The sequence below is a fragment of the Anabrus simplex genome, chromosome 5 (genome assembly GCF_040414725.1).
Source record: "Anabrus simplex isolate iqAnaSimp1 chromosome 5, ASM4041472v1, whole genome shotgun sequence".
NCBI classification, from domain to species: domain Eukaryota; kingdom Metazoa; phylum Arthropoda; class Insecta; order Orthoptera; family Tettigoniidae; genus Anabrus; species Anabrus simplex.
This window is the reverse complement of record NC_090269.1, coordinates 326,005,882-326,024,086: the sequence shown is the minus strand read 5'-3', so window position 1 is coordinate 326,024,086 and position 18,205 is coordinate 326,005,882. Positions and strand designations below refer to the sequence as shown.

Genomic DNA, 18,205 nt, shown 5'->3' with positions numbered 1-18,205 from the left:
TCAGCAAAGAGGAGGGAACAGGGACAACACTGAAGAAGGAGAATACAAAGACAGAAGTTGGTAGAGAGGCTTCATTCGCCGACCAATCGTATAGAGGAATAACGTGGGATATGTATGTATGTATGTATGTATGTATGTATGTATGTATGTATGTATGTATGTATGTATGTATGCATGCATGTATGTATGCATAATAATTATTTCACAAGTTTAACAATGAGTGTTAAGCTGTTTAACTCCCATTGTAAGCGATCAGTTAAGACAAACCACGTCATCACCCTATAATTAAGCTGTTCAAGTTCTAATTATATATATATTTTACGACCTCAACTAGATAGGGTGCCTTCAACCAGGTTCCATTTAATGCATTGTATAAAACACACACATGTTTAAGTACAACTTTCAACATGCAACATGAGGCCACACTTTTAGCCGTGGACATTCTTATAGATCTTGTAAATAAGGATATTTTGGCTAGTATAAAATTTTAAAGAAGAATTTCATGTAAGAGTGCACCAACAACCAGCAACTTTCATAATCATACTTTAATCTGTAAACTCTCAAACAATAACCTACAATAAGTGTCCTCAACTTTAAAATATACATTTCTCTGTTTAATACTTAGGTGAAAGCAAATCAGAATCCTGATCTTAGTACGATAGGTACGAGATTGAGGCTGATGATGCCCATAAAATGGGTGAAACATGTCCCTATAGTTTAATATGACAAGATTTAACTCTTGATTTTTAAGAAATAATTTGTACTGAATAGGTGGACAATAATAAACGTTTGTAACATTATTGATTTAATGCTTTTTCACGTGCCGTGAAGTTTCATCCTGGCCCTAATTACTAATTTTAGAAAAGCCCAGTTAGAATTAAATGAGAGGATAGCTTGATGATACCAAATACTTTAATAAACTAATACCGGACAGCTTGCCGTTTTCAGCGAGAAAGTCGATAGTGCTGCTAAACTGCATGGCTTGGTGTGAAGAACAATTCGCTTGTATGATTCTTGGAGCACTGGCATGTTTATAATTATTTATTAGCGTGTTTCACTACATAGTTTTAAATTGCAGTTTACTAATGCAAGTATTATGGCTGCCGTTATTTGTGCAGTTCATAATTTCAGCGATTGCGGCATTGCAAATTGTTCGAAATCATATGGTTGACAAGCCAAATGAGCTTTACATAAATATGTAAGGACTGTTTTAATGCTTACGTTAATAAGTATTTCAGTATGATGATTAATTGCCTTTTAAAGAAACAAATGTCATAAGTGGAAGAGAGAAGGGAAAAATACGAGTAATAAAGGCAAAGAAAGTAATGCATTTGTACTTTGTACTAAGTGACTTTGTTTGTACAAAACACATGGTTACTGTATTGTTAGAGGAAGTACAACTGGACAACCATCTTCCATTAACATTAATCAGAAAGGAATTGGAAGAAGTCCGACACTGCGGAGAATGAAGGTATCGGCAAAAGAAAGGGCCACGAAGGGCGTGAAAATTCAAAACTTCCTAGGCCTCGCAAACCTACTACTGTTTGGGGTAGGAAGATAACAAAAAGTGACCAAGAGAGGTCATATAACAATATGAAAGTGAAAAGCCTGACACTATTAAGTAGACTTAGCATAATGAACTGTGGTTGCGAACCCACGCTCTCAACTTGAGAGTTCTTGGTCCCCATTTTAGACGCCTTTTACGACAGGCAGGAGATGCCGTGGATGTTATTCTACCGCCCCCAACCACACGGGGAGCATCCATCATATCCAAGCCTGTCGTGAAAGGCAACTAAAAAAATGGACCAGGGACTCTCAACTTGGGAGTGTGGGTTGGTGACCACGGTTGCCTTTGCTGAGTCTTGCATTGCTTCCACTTCTTTCACCTTTACCATCTCACCTTCCTTTATCAACTTTTGTTCTTACCTGCCTCCGGGAGAGCCTGCATTCGGTGGGTTCGAAGCCCATTGTTGGCAGACCTCACGATGGTTTTCTGTGGTTTCCTAACACACACCAGGCAAATGCTGGGGCTGTACATTAATTAAGGCCACGACCGCTTCCATCCCATTCCTAGCCCTTTCTTATTCCATCGTCGCCATAAGACCTACCTGTATCGATGCGATGTAAAGCAAATTGTAAGTAGTAGAAGTACTACTACTACTCATTTCAGAGGTCCAGTAGAGCGGCGATTTTAATCACGACTATTAATCCGTGTAGCTCGGGGGCTGTGTATTTATTTTCGTCTTAATACGTACATCACCACACCGAGATTGGTAACTACAGTCGCTTAATTGCGTCCAGTATCCAGTATTCGGGAGATAGAGGTTTCGAACACCACTGCCGGCAGCTCTGAAGAAGGTTTTCCGTGGTTTCCCATTTCACACCAGACAAATGCTGGAGCTATACTTTTATTAAGGGCATGATCAATCCTTCCCACTCCTAGGCCTTCCCTATGCCATGGTTGCCATAAGAGCTATCTGTGTCGGTGCGACGTAAAGCAACTTGTGGGGGGGGGGAACAAAAAACACATCACAGAAACGCGCAACAGTGAAAACATACTTCCACATAGGTTTGACGTCAGGAAAAGCATCTGGCCATAAAACTAGTTCAAGTTCATTCAAAGTGTTGGTCCCAAGTAGCTGGGAAAAGGCCAGAGAGACTGGGTGGATCCTTAAAAGAATTCGGTTTTAATTTTTAAGACCTACCGAAAGGCACGGCTAGTATAATGCTCGTTTGGAGGTTTATGAAGGAGGTATTCCATATTTTAAAATTTCATTGTTAATTATTATTATCGTTCAATTATTGTAGCAAGTATTTCCAATGAGTGGACACGCATTTCCCTGAACTGTATCACAGAGAAGTATGCAGTTGCTGGGCTTGTCACACCTACAAGCTAGATGTCACCATTTTCGCTGTTCGCACTCCGCTCACTGCTGTTGAGATAAGAGCCGTTCGGTATTGGTGTATTAAAGTATTTGATGATACCCTATCAAATTATAAAGACAATAAATAGTTACGGATTTCAGCTGCCCCAAATCCAAGTGACTAGGAGGTCATGTATTCGAATCCTATCCCTTGTCGAAGGGTCGGTAACGCATCCATATTCCAGTCTTATGTTGTTGGTATTTCTTGATTTTATGCGTTTGTTTTAGGTATTGTGTCCGACACAATCCGACTGTGTAATTAGTCTCATTATGGAACCATAATGAAGTTGATATATTAAAATTATAAAATTTTATTTGCAACCACCTATTCAATACATTACAATATACTCATTGGATTAATAGTACAATCATAAAGTATCTTAAATAATGGGACATGTTTCATTTGGCATAGCGAACATCATCAGCCATTACTGCACAAAGACTAGGTCAGGGCCCCGAGTATCCTCACATCAAAAGAGTAACCGTGTCGTAGTAAAAGAGTGATCATCAATGATCAACACGATGTGAACAATAGACTTTAGATTTTAACAAAATATGTGCAAATTAAAAACAAGTATTTATTGTGAAATGCATTAACAATAAACATCTATAAATTAAAAACAATCGAGGGGTTATTAAAGTATGACAATAGACATTGTGGACATTAAAATATACATCAATGCATGAAGTGTGGATTAAATTTAAAATTGTGAGGTTGAAATTCCTTCAAATTAATTAAAAACAAGAGTTAAAATAGGGTTCGTTGAATTATCACTAGTCTAAGTTGAACCAGTCAAAAGGCACATAACAGCAATACCAACTAAGGTCTACATATGACAAGAACAACAATAGTTGTGAATTCCACAGGACAGACATGATCTTGATACCAAGAGAGAGTTCCAAGTTAAGCTGGTCAATATACACGTGCTAGCAATAAGACTAGGAGACTGTATGTAACGTGGAACACCAAATAGTGGAACCTTACAAGTAACAACAATCTTTAACATAGGGGGATTTCTAGCAATCCTTAGGTGAAAGAGAGCAGATATGGCATGAACTGGAGTTTGAGATCTGAAAAAAAAATAAAGGGAGAATGAATAAAGAGGCAGTCGTTTATTGTCAATAAGTTAAGAGTGTGTGTGTGTGTGTGTGTGTGTGTGTGTGTGTGTGTGTGTGTGTGTGTGCGCGTGCGCGCATGAGGGTTACTGCGGTAGTTCATTACTGTTACGCTGCGAATGCACTATTACCCTTGATTTTCCACATGAGATTCTGAGAGAAAAACGTCGTCTTGGATTCGGAGAAACACGATATCACTCCAGAGGCTTTTGTGGCAAACATTTCAGTTTTCTTCTTCAAATGGCATCACCTAACCTAACCGTATATGTATCATGAAAACATATTTCAAACACATGTAGAGAAATGATAACCTCCGCGCTAAAAAATTACATGGGAATAGCCTTTCCGAAATCTAACTAGACGTGAGAAAAAATAAACTATCCTCTGAAATCAGTTATGTGCTCTGCCATATCTTGAGGTGTATCACACTGTTACTTAATTTCAGTATATAACATTAATAGATCGTTTACTTCAGCATTTATTTTTAATGAGTAAGTGCTAATGGCCACATTATTTACGCATTTATTACGAAAACATGTTATCCTCTTTCATTTAAAATTTTCTTTAGAGAACAGCAGTTGACGGGTATTACTATCGACTCCAACATTGCCTTTGAATGTCGATGAGAGAGCTCGCAAATGCACATAGCGAGAAAACTATCGTACCGTACATGATTGATCGCATTTTGTGGCAAACGTTTCAGTTTTCTTACTCAAACGGTGTTACCTATCCTAACTTAACCGCACTATACGTATGATGGAAATGTACTTCAAGCGCAAGTACAGAAATGATAACCTCCTTGCTATAAATTTACATGATAATAGCCTTTCCGTAATTTAACCAGACGTGAGCAAACATAAACTAACCTCTGACATCAATGATGCACTCTGCCATATCTAAAGGTGTATCCCACTTTGCCATATCTGGAGGTGTATCCCATTCTTACTTAATTGCAGTATTTAGCATTAAAATTAAGCAATCGTTTATTCAGCCTTTATTTTTAACGAGTTAACTGCTACTGGACATGCCATTTACGCATTTATTATAAAAATATGTTCTCTTTCATAGAAGTGAAGCTTCCACGGTGTATAGAATTATTTAGTTATTTTTCCAGGTTGAACCGCGTTGTTGTTTTCTGTACATTACATACACACCATGGAAGCTTCACTTCTAAGATACGAAACCTTTACAGGGAGGATATTCTAAAAGCTACTAGGTAGTTCAACAATCTTTGAAAGAAGATGAGTAAGAACCTGGCTCGACTTGCCTTTCTGAAACGCTACAGGGACAACAGCATTATACCAGCATGTGTGAGACTGAAATATCACACCAAGAACCGATGGACAGACCGTATTCTTCACGAAACCAGCATTAAACTTCTCAGGGAACGAATCAGTTACACCAGGCAGACTCTGGACCACCTCAACAATAAATTATTTCACCTCCATTTGGAACTTGCCAGCACATATCATATCATATCATATCATATCATATCATATCATATCATATCATATCATATCATATCATATCATATCATATCATATCATATATCATATCATATATCATATCATCTTTATTTTCTTCCAGATCTACAGTACTGATACCTTGTTGATCTATTAAAAGGAGAAAAAAATAATGCCCAACCTAGACAGCTTATGCTGACATGCACATAGAATAATTCTTGTAAAGTAAATAGAACTAACATAATCGGTACCTGCTGCCAATTGGTGCACAGACATCTCCCTCACGGAGAGCCGATAGCCATAATAACACAGCAATAAATGAAAACAAGGGGAAAAAGGCAATAATAATAATAATAATAATAATAATAATAATAATAATAATAATAATAATAATAATAATAATAATATGGCAATGAGGCATGATAAACACTGTCACCTGGCCCAAGATCAACCCTTATTGGTGGTCGGTTGGCCATGGCATAAGGCAGTATGATAATAAGAAACTAAAATAATAACATATTACGGTGAAGAGTACAATAGTGTCGGCAGACGGCATCTGCACTTTAAACAAAGTGTATATCACTTCTGGCTGGGTTCGCAACTCAGCACAATCCTTCCTGAACACTGACCTCTCTGTTGCTCTACTTAAGTTGCAAACCTGGCTTCATGTTACATCCACTGTAGTGCCGGTGTGCAATTATTCTCCTTACGTTTCATTGCTATTGTCCACTGTTAAACTCTATTATCTTGCTACACTTATTATCTTTTAAAATTCCAGACAACTCTCCACATTAAATGAAACCATCTCTCTTGCCATTCCATACATTGCCAACCAAACATCACTATCTCCCTATTCATCCGACAGCCTTAACTCATCACAATTTTTACATCCACTCTATTACCTTATTCACTCACAGTTAACTTAGACCATAAGCTCATATACCATCCATCCATATTTGCAAAGTTACTACAGATGCCATCGCAACTTTGAATCCCAATCATCCTGCAACCACTTGTATTCTTGTCATTAGCTTTCACCCTTATCACCTATCCATTTTACTATCACTCTCTTCCTTATTCACTAACCAAATACCCGCCTCATCTTAATTACAGTCTTCCAATACCATCTAATGACAGAACTTAATATACACACTTTTTCCGCCTACTAATTTAACTACTTAATCGCTCTTGTCACAGTTACGAATAACACACACACTCTGCTATTCTCATGTGTTTAAACAATTTACTACCGCTGATTGTTTTTTTCTTCTTCTTGTCACTATGCCTTCATCCAATTTGTTCTTCTTACCCCATATCTCTCTTAGGCTCAAGCTTCTCCCTTTCGCCAAAGCACTTCTTGCTTCTTCTTCCTGCCTCCAAGCCGTATTTTCACTTCGTTTATGTGCACTTGTCACATCTTGTGCTTCGGCCCCCAGAATTACTCCCTGTATCTTCCTTTCTTCTCTCACACTGGCCTCCATCCTCAGCTCCTTAACTAATGCCCTGGTCTCCCTGGTCTCCTTCCTTATCTCCCTCCTCATCTCAATTGCTGCTTCCCTGGCCCTTTCTATGATTGATTTTAAGATAGCATGCACGCCTTCCTCTGTCCTGCTACTTTCTTCTTGTTGCAAACTCTGTTCCATGACCTATTTTCTTTGGTTTTTTTTCTTTGTCCCCATGCCCGTTTTCACCAACTTTGCTGTCTCTAACTTGCCTTTCTTCCACTCTCTTCCCCATTACCACTTTGTTCTTCATATTCTCTTTAATTTCCCGTAATTTCATCGCTGTCCAAAATCTGGTCCACAGTCCTTAGGTTACCACTAATTGTTGACCCTTAATGTAGGCTCTTAACCCTTGCATTCTAGCCCTGACCAAATGTTTCCTCAGAGTGTTTATATTCTTTATCCCTTCTCTTCCCATGTCTCTTTTAATCCAAATTTTTGTGTTCCATATATTGTCTGCACCTCTTATCACTACTTCCACCATCAGGGTGGAAAACAGCTTCACTTTTATCGGCCTATTACCCCGTTTTTTACCTATCCTTTCTATATCATCAATATCTACTTCACTAAAGTTAATTTTCATCATTTTCTGGATGACTTCCACAACTCTGTAGGTTGTCAACACTTTTTCTTCCGGCACTCCATATATAAATAAGCATTTCTTCCTGCGTTCTTGGCTACTGTCTTCTATTTCTGCCTTCAGCTTCACCACCTCTTCCTCCATCTCCCTTATTTTTACCTTGAGTGATATAATTTCTCTCTCATTGATTTCCACTTTGTTCATTGTTTTGTCTGTTTTTCTCTGTATCCAATGCCTCATATGTTCAAATTCTTTCACTTGTTCCTTCATCATATTTTTAATCTGCTCAAATGGACATACTTCTTCCACAACTTCTTTAACCACTCTTCTTATGACCTCCACATCTTCCCAGTTCATGTTGCCACTGGAAGTCCCCTATAGCTAGTAGTACCATAATCACCGCTGCCACCAGTATCATCTCGCCCATCATTCTTGTTTCCACTTTATCTCCTTCATTCCTGGCTGTTTCCTTCTTTCATCTCCCCTGCCATCTTCCAATAACTACCCGATATTGATCCACACCAATCATCTTCCTCTTCCCTCCCGTCTTACTTTTCCACTCACCGGTCACACTCCACACCGGCCCTACCAGCGCCTCAACTCAGCATATCTGCCCCCGATCGCTGACTAGGTTAGACTGAGGCAGCACTTTCTCTCTCAAGGACTGGACCACGTTAGCATTAGCAACACACACTCTCAGCGTACACTGGAACTAGCCACTGCCAAACAAAACAAGAAATTCGACCCCCTCCTACAAAAACAAAAACCGAAACCATCTGATTCACTACAGAACGATGTAATAGTGAATCTCACAGATAAGTCACTCAGCGAACCTACTACTCCGGCCTTGAAAGAAGGACTCAACTACGCAGTAGCTCCTATTAAGATACTGGTGAAAGAAATACCAGTAATTAGCAAAGTTGAAATTGCAATACGACCCCTCCCTACCGAATCTGCAGAAGAGATTAGACAGGATATATCATGTCTACTGAGAACCGCAAAAGCCGCCGCCATCCAATATGATCAAAGAAGAAATTCATGCCCTCAAGATACGGAAACAATAATCCTACCCGCAGATAAAGGCAACGCTACGGTGATAATGACACAGGTTGCTACCGGTTCTACATACAGGAAAATAAGAAACCCTACCAACCATATAAAGAACAAACTCCACAGACTAGTAAAAGATTCCAGTATTCCAGCCAAAATACAGAAGAAACTGATTTCCCCCCAGATACCTCCTAAATTGTATGGCCTCCCAAATATCCATAAAGAAGGCATACCTCTGCGACCTATGGTGAGCGCTATAGGATCTCCAACGCACGATATTGCCCGTTACCTAGCCGGACTACTTCAGTCACATACAGGACACACTGCAACCTACATGAAAGACTCTCAACATTTCATCCAGCTCCTTAAGGACCAATCAATTGAAAGTATGGACTTAGTGCCACTAACAGAAGTATTTCCGCTATTAGACCAGACTTCCAGAAGACCTGTCAACACTAGCTAAAGAATGCCTTAACGCCACTTATTTCTACTTTAATGGGGAGTTCTACGAACAGACAGAAGGGGCCGCGATGGGGTCACCACTCTCTCCAATAATAGCAAACATGTATATGAAACACTTCGAACAGGAAGCCTTAGCTGTATCTACCCTGAAACTGAAATGTTTTCTCCGTTATGTGGATGATACGTTCGTGATCTGGCTTCACGGGAGCAATAAATAACCTGCAGCTGTTTCTCAACCATCTCAACTCTATTCACATAAATATTCAGTTCGCCATGGAAATCGAGGTAAACGGAAATCTACCGTTCCTGGATGTCCTAGTAAAACGCAATTATCAATGAGACTCTGAGTCATGCAGTATATAGGAAACCCATACACACAGACAGGTACCTGCACGCTTCTTCTCATCACCACCCATCACAAAAGTAGGCTGTTCTAACATCACTGGTTAACAGGGCCATGGTGATACCAGACGCAGAACACCTCGAAGAAGAGAAAGAACACCTCATGAGGATATTAGAAGAAAACAACGAAAAGGCTGCCGTAAAAGGAAACAGCGGGAAATAATAAACCCTCCCGAAAACAGCGATACTTCCATACATTAGTAATACTACAAATAGGATCAGCAAGATACTGAATAAATACAACATAAAAACCATCTATAAACCACACCAGAAGCTAGCCCGTTATCTACCATGAGAAAAAGGCACAATAGAACTACAGGCTACTGGAGTATACCAAATTGAATGTAGCTGCGGAACATGGTATGTTGGTGAAACAAAACGTCTGATATATCTACCCGCCTAAAAGAACACATCCATCTCACCAAGAACCAGAACACAGATATTTCAGCTGTAGCTGTAGGTATTTCTTCCACCGGTATGCTATTAGGAGCTACTGCGTAGTTGAGTCCTGTTTTCAAGGCCGAAAGTAGTAGGTTCACTGTAGCATTCGTACGAAACAAGACACGGAATACCATTCGACAAGATCAAGATCCTAGCAGCTATTCCTCGGAATCTGGAAAGGAAAATTCATGAGGCTATAGAAATCAAGAAACACCCAAACAATATGAATTTAGAAGAAGGTTATAAAATCAGCAATTCTTGGATGCCTATCATACATAGATTAAGACATACAGACCACAACATATACACGCAGGACGAACCTCTAACTACATAACAGCATGGGCAAGTCCCACTACCTGGCTGTGACACATACTTTACAGAATTCTCACGAGACAGCCAGAAACTTACGTCAGCCAGAAAGTATAGGATATATAAGACCAAGGTCAGGAACCACCCTCGTAATATGCTTGCTGCCTGGGGGACTGATTACCTCGGATCAAGTAGGGGTATTTCAGTCGCTTTGACAAAGAATACTGCAATGTATTCGAAACGTCGGCAAACTGTACATAATGTACAGAAAACAACAACGTGGTTCAACCCGGAAAAAGGACTAAATAATGTTCTCTTTCATTTCAAATTTTCTTTACGGAACAGCAGTCAATGGGTATTACTAATCGACTCCAGTATCACCTTCGAATGTCGACGAGAGAACTCACTAGGGAACAATACCGAAGGTGATCAATCACATGCAACATAATCGTTGGGGTGCATAAATATCGCTAACAGCAAAAATTGCACGTGTTTAATCGCTTGTAATAATGGATGCGTCAGTGATAGGGCTCTCGTTGTAACTGAAGGATAATACACATTTTATTATAGCAACTTTGAAGGGACAAACAAAACTTGCTGTTATAATGGGGCTGTTGTTACATGCCATACTCACGAGCGGACTGCTAGTGTACAATGGGATATATTCGATGGTATCATAAAAGAAATGGTATTGAAGAAACTCAAAATTGAATCAGTAGTTCAATATATACATGGTTATCAAGAAAGGTGGAAAAATCATGTTTGAAGAACGGATAAAGGAAGATTTCCTAGAGAAATTCTTAAGAACTATCCTAAAGGAACCTGGCCCATCAGTCATCCAATGAAATGTTGGCGAGAGAAGGCCTTATAGGATTATAACAGGCCACTAGGTCTAATATGTGAATGGATAAATATGATGATCCTTGATGAAGTTGCTAAAGGAATCAAGATTAAAGGGAGCAAGTGAATATCATCCACAATGTAGATGACACTTATCGTGTATGTACTTACTTACTTACTTACTTACTTACTTACTTACTTACTTACTTACACCACCTTCAATTCCTTCTGAACAGCATCAGTGATGTAAGCAAGAAGTTTGGCCTTAAAATAAATACTCAGACAGAATGCATGGTAATCAGCAAGCAGAAAATCACCAACTTTGGTAACCCCCAAGATGGAAACACCACTGAAGAGATGCTACATTTCAACTACCTATGATGCAGCTGAACATGAGAATGGGATCCAGATGTAGAAATCAAAACCCGAATCGGCACTGCCAGAAGTGTGTTTCTGAAATTCAAACATCCAGTGTACAACTGTGACCGCTGCTTTGAAAGTCGTTGGTATACAGTAAAGAGTTATGTGTTAGCAGAGCTGTTTTACAGAGTCAAATGATGTATAATGAGGGCTTTGGTGGAGAATTGAGTACAGGTCTTTGAAATGCGAATATATATGACAGAATGTTCCAATTTGCCATGGGCAGACCTAATAACCAAAAAGGAAGTTCTTCATCATGCCAGGAAATCGTGCAAAATACAGGAAATTACATGTAATAAATCTCATTGTAGACCATGCCGTCCATTTTAGTCATATCTTCTGAACTGACAAATACAGCCTGTTGCAACTGATGGAGAAGATTAACCTGGGTGCAGAACCTCTGACAATGGTTCGAACCTATGATACAGCAAATTTCATATGGGAAATACAAAATAGGAAAATTAATCTGTAATGGTTGCCAAACTTTTGTGAAGAGACAGCAGCAAAAGAATAAAGTTACAAATTAACAACATGCTTAACAGAGCACCAAGATTAGGTATGCATGCAATATTGCAGCATAACTATATATAGGGTTGATGAATAAGTTCATGTGGCATTCTTTTGGGTTAGCAACAATGCAGAGTGAAGGGATTGATTGTTATTCCGTTGTTTTAATTAAGTTTGGAGTTGTGTTGTGAAACATAGGTTTTCTTGATTGTGAATGTATTATCTGTGTATATTTCAGACAAACAGATATGGAATGTTAAGTTGAGAAAAGTTTTACCGAGGATCCAGTGCAGCGGGAGCTGCGATAACAATTTGTGAAGTGTACGGAAATGAAGCAATTGCTGAAAGAACAGCACAAAAATGGTTTTCCCGCTTTCGAGCAGAACGGTTTGACTTGTCTGATGATCCACGTTCTGGAAGACCTTCAGATTTTGACAAAAATCGCTTGAATGAGTTGCTTCATGAGAATCCTCATCAAACAATGCGGGAAATGGCACTAGTTTTTGAATGTGATCATTTAACTATTGTACGCCATTTGCATTCAATGGGTAAGGTACAGAAATTGGGTATATGGTTACCACATGTGATAAGTGACAGTAACAAAAATCAACGAGTAAACATCTGTTCAGCATTGCTTGTCCGGCACCGGTTGGCTTACGACAGGCACGAAGCATTCCTTTCGAACAATGCCACCGGTGATGAGAAATGGTGCCTGTATGTCAACAGAAGAAGAGGAAACAAAGGCTGAGCCCATCAAGAAAAGCAATTCCCGTGCCAAGGATCGTGCCCATCCACAGAAAATCATGTTGTGTGTTTGGTGGAACAAGGATGGCATTCTTCACCAAGAACTTCCTTCCGAAAAATGTAACAATTAGCTCTGCTGTGTATAGTGACCAGCTAAGACAGCTTGCCGTTGCTATTGACAACATGATAATGCTTGTCCGCATACAGCACAATTGATCAAAGGTGTGATTGCTGAACTTGGCTGGGAACCTCTTCCTCATCCACCGTATTGCCCTGACCTTGCCCCCTCAGATTTCCATCTTTGTCGCTCTCTTTCTAACCACATTCAGGAGCAAGTGTTTCCTGACGAAGCTTCTCTTGACCAATGGCTAACAGATTTCTCCCAGTGAAAACCAAAACAGTTCTACAGGTGAGGCATTCAACTGCTACCCGAACGTTGGCAGAGGGTCATACATCAATGAGCGATTATGAGTTACAGTGTGTGACAGTGACAGTAAAATAAAAATATAAGAACCGCATGAACTTATGCATCGACCCTATGACACAAGTACATTTACATAACATGAGCGAAAGAGATTAAGTTGCATATACGTCAGTAATGCTGTAAAATGGCTACTTTGCAAATGCAAACATACATTAATTTGAGCCTATAAATGCAAAGTATTCATATTCAGCAACATTTACCTTCATGATTTTTACTTCTATTGATTCAGAATTTAGTACAACTAATAATTCTTCAAGGAGAGATTTTAATGTTGATATAGAAACACATTATATAGTTCCACAAACTCAACCAAATATGTTGAGAGGATGTTGAGTTCCTGAAATGTAGAGTTTTACAAAATAAGGGGTGGATTATTCACTTATTATTTTACAGTATATTACTCTAATGAAAATTCTAGCACAATACAAGATACAGACAAGTATAACACACCCTAAAATATTGTTAAAAATTACAAAAGCCTTACATACAAAACTGAAGAAATTACTAGTTCTTTGTAGGAACACTTTTCTTTAATCCTTGACTGCCTCTCGCACTCATTTTGTCTTCATGCAGCTTTGTCATGAAGGTGACAGAGAAACAAAATGTCCATAACAGATGCACATTGCTCCTCCATGTAATGAAGCAATCCTTCAGTGGCCTGTAGTCCTTCACTGTGAGTCATCTTTCTAACTTTTCTGTTGTCTTCTATCTCTTTGTCTTCTGATTCATCTTCATTCTCTTTCACTAGTGCAACTATTTCACTATCTAAAAGTCTACAGCTTTCATCCTTCCCCATCCATTCTCTAACATCACCACCATTAACATCTTTACAACCTGGAATAAGTCCACTATTTAACAATTTTCCATCTCTTCCCTGCTTTCTTGAAACTCATTTCCTCAATGATCCAGCAATTTTCTCCAGGAACGAATGTGGCTTATATGCTCAATTTCATTCCAAGATTCTGATATCCACCCCACTACATCTAACATGTCTGTTTTATTTAGTTAACAATTACGTCACACTCTTCCTACACGGCTAGGACAAGAGAAGAAGAATAAGTTTACGCCTGTATCTCTTCTTCAATGGTTCCAAAATGCTCTGTTCCAATGGTTGACACACCAAAGTCACGTTAGGAGATAGAAACATGGCTCATATATTGATCAACAAAATCATTTAGTGATTACGAAAGAAGAAAAATTAGTGCTTGTCAAGTTATACGGTACGTAGGGTTATCAGGAGTCAAGTCAGCGGGATTCTAGTTTACAAGGGAGCAACAATGACCTCACCAGCTACAGTACTGGTTATCCAGTTTTGAGTTACTCTGAGCTACAACCTAGTGCCCATAACATCTAAGAGGTACACATATGGTCTGGCCTACTGCCAAAAACATGTACTACTCATGCTCTATTTTAGCTGTGACCCTAGTTTCACATGTGGTCTGACCACTGTTGCATTCACCTCAACAGAAAGTGCCACTCAAATTTACAGTTTTATGTTTCTGGATTCCATTAGAATCAAGACAATAACTCCCCCGCATCAACTTCCTTCCTGGGATCAACCTTCTGGATTATGTTTTCTATTTCCTCTACAACGGCTCGGCATATTAAACAAGGGGAAAAAAATTAACCTGAAATTCAGCAGATATAAATCATTGTGTTGGAAATAGACTAATCTAGCAACAACACTCAAGAGAGGAGATATCTAAGTTAGAAAAAAAGTGTATTCCTGTTTTAATGTTTGTCCTGTTCTCTTTTAGGGCTCCTTCACATTAGGCAATGAATTTGCTACCAGCTGCCCGTGCTTGTGAAACATTGTTTTAAATGGAGGTTTTCATACTGGACTACTCAGTAGCCAAGCTACAGAAAGAAACGCAGCAGCCAACCTTGCAATAGCTGACTCACACTACCGGTCACCGAGCCAGATTCCGCAACCCTGGCTGGCAACACCTAGTGAACCATTATTTTGTACTGGAGTCTTCACACTAGGTTACTCTGTAGCCCAGCTATTCGTCCTCTTTGCACTCCATTCACAACACCTTCCAGTGTCACTGTGCATTTCAAGTTCTTTCTCGTTATGTATTCCATTTCAGAATACTATAAACTGTACTAAATGAATCTATTACATTCAGTATGAATGAATTATCTAAACAAGTGAACGAAATAAACACAGAAGATTTAATTTATAAACTGAGCAGCACCCATCTGGAACTTAAACTGTGACAAATATAGTAATAAATTTGAGAAGAGAACGGCATGGTATGAAGTAATGACACAGTTCTTCAGCGACTTTGAAGAAAGAACATCCAGGAAAGAAACAAGTTTTGTAATTAAAGTATTACAAATATAAGAGACCACACTTTCATTAAATGTTCAATATAATTTTGATGTCCGACTTGTTTGGTTACATGCTCAGCACAGTGAGCTTTGGTCCAGATGTGAGTTCAATTCCTGGTCGAGTCGGAGATTTTCTTTTTTACAATTTGCTTTAGGTAGCACTGACACAGATAGGTCTTATGGTGATAAGGGTATAGGAAAGGGATGAGTGGGAAGGAAGCAACTGTGTCCTTAATTAAGGCACAGCCACAGTATTTACCTGATGTGAAAATGGAAAACCATTTTCCATGCTGCCGACAGAGGAGTTTGAACCCACTATCTCCCGAACGCAAGATGATAGTTACATGGCCCAAACCATGTGGCCATTTGCTTGGTTGGTGATTTTAATAATGTATGGTTAATGCCACTGCCTCAGGGACTGGGTACTTTTGTTCGTGTGTACACACAACATACCACACTACCAAACATCACAGATACGCGCAATAGTGAATACATCGCTCTGTAAAATTGGGTCAGATCCACATAAGGTGACAACTTCAATTGATTGGGAACTAGCCAGGCAGAATAGGAATAAGATAATGGAGATTTTGCCAATACAAGGGCAGGCATGCAATTTTTTCATTATTAATTAAGTTGTGGAGAACAATATTTAAGGCATCTTGTTGCAAGCGAAATGAGAGAATCGAGCAATAATTTTCAAAATGTGGCTGTGTGTACGAATACCTCCACAATACCAGCCTCTCAGTAGTCTACAGAGAAAATTGAAGTAACTAAAAAACTTTGTACCATTATCACATAAATCATTGGATAGTTTCTAGAAAAGTCCTTTTTCCAAACGATCTTTCAACATAGGATGTGAATGAAACCTATGAAGCTTTCCTTCTTTCTTTTCAACAATAATAAGAGCAGCAAGAGACACTCATCTGCCTGAGAACTCATTATGAAAACTGGCACTAGGCCGGGGAAGGTGGCTAAGTAGAGTGGTCAGCTACCGCTCGGAAACAGGGAATTCAAATGAGCTACTCTGTAGCCGATTCCTGTCACCTAGTGTGAAGCGGCCCTTATGTTTATATCTTTGTCCATTATGTAGCCTCCACATAATAAAAGAAATAAAGTACAATTGGACAAGTATTGTCTCTATCCCACACCTTGAATAATTCTCCATTTAACAGAAATGAAAACTGAACAGTATCAAAAAGTACCTTTTTTGAAAGAAAGAAATAAGAACTAGAGAATAAGTATTGGACACATTTACTGAAGTCCTTCAGAATAACAACAATGAAGAGGATTACCACACTTACAGTTTTATGTTTCTGGTTTCCATCAGAATCAAGACGATAACTCCCCACATCAACTTTCTTCCTGGGATCAACCTTCTGGATTATGTTTTCTATTTCCTCAACAACTGCCCGGCATACTAAAAAAGAAAAAAGAAAAAAAAAATAGAAAAAAAAGAAAAACCTGAAATTCAGCACAAACAAATCCTTGTGTTGGAAATAGATTAATCCAGCAATGACAGTGAAGAGAGGAGATCTAAGTTAGAAACAAAGGCATTCATGGAAACAAAGCGCAATTTAGTCTCCCTATACAAGGAATTTTTATTAGGATCAATCTCAAATTACCATTACAGGGCGTTGAAAATATTATCTAATAGCTTTTATCCAACATGTTAGTTGTTTTAAATAAGTTTCGAAGCATGAAAGAGTGTACATTTTTACAACACTGAAACCATACTGATAACTTTATCTTGAAGATCTGTATATATGGCAAATATGGAACAAAAATGCATTAGTACAATGCCAGCAATACGAGTTTTCCATGTTTCTAAATTAAAATAACTTGATGCGAGTTGTTACAATTCTGAATATTATTCTTCAAAACTGATTTAGTCCAATGGATTAGTTGATTGTAATGGACAAAGTACTGTATGCAACAGAAAAAGTCGGAGGATCAAATTATGGCCAATTAGCTGGTGTATAAAAGTATGAAATTGTTAAAAGACTCTGTAAGCAGATTTACTAGCATATTAAAGAACTCCTCTCTGGGAAAAATTATCTTGCAGGCAACAGAAGTTAGAGGGATTTAACACACACAGTTTTATAAATATATACATAGTGAGTTTTAAGTCCACTGAGAAACTTCAGGGGGTGATCTCTGACTGAAAATGGAGCACAAAAGTTTATATCAGTGGAGGTAATACCAGACTCAGCTAGGGTAACTGTGATTGCCGCCCCACCCTCTCTAATTCAGAGCCCCTGGTTCCCCCATTAGTCGCTTTGTACGGCAGCTATGGGATACTATGGATGTATTCTACTGCCCACATCAACATGGGAAATGTCATATGATTATTATTCTTGTGTTTGCAGTGCACTTTGTCTTCTGGTATGGGCTAAATCAAATTTGTTACTGTCACTAACCTGGCTAAGTTACATCCTTGGCTCTGACAATAAGAAAATGACTTGAGTTATGAGTGATACTAGTAATGCAATTCCTTATACAGAGCCAATCCCTCTTATGAATGGTGTGAAAATGTCACTCGTATGATCAGCTGGTGCGTGCATTTTAACGGACTTTGTAGACTGATATGTACCGTAATAGCAATGTCTGGCTCAGTGAAGAAAGCAATG

At 38.8% G+C, this 18,205-nt stretch overlaps 1 protein-coding gene across 1 annotated transcript in view; it reads right to left on the bottom strand.

Annotated features, from left to right (window-relative positions):
* Nucleotides 1-18,205, bottom strand: part of sel (canopy family protein seele) — a 344,529-nt gene that overhangs the window by 171,796 nt on the left and 154,528 nt on the right. Inside the window, exon 3 of the mRNA XM_067147564.2 lies at nucleotides 16,880-16,995. Within this exon, the coding sequence (XP_067003665.1) occupies nucleotides 16,880-16,995 (116 nt within the window). The remainder of the gene's footprint in view (nucleotides 1-16,879; nucleotides 16,996-18,205) is intronic.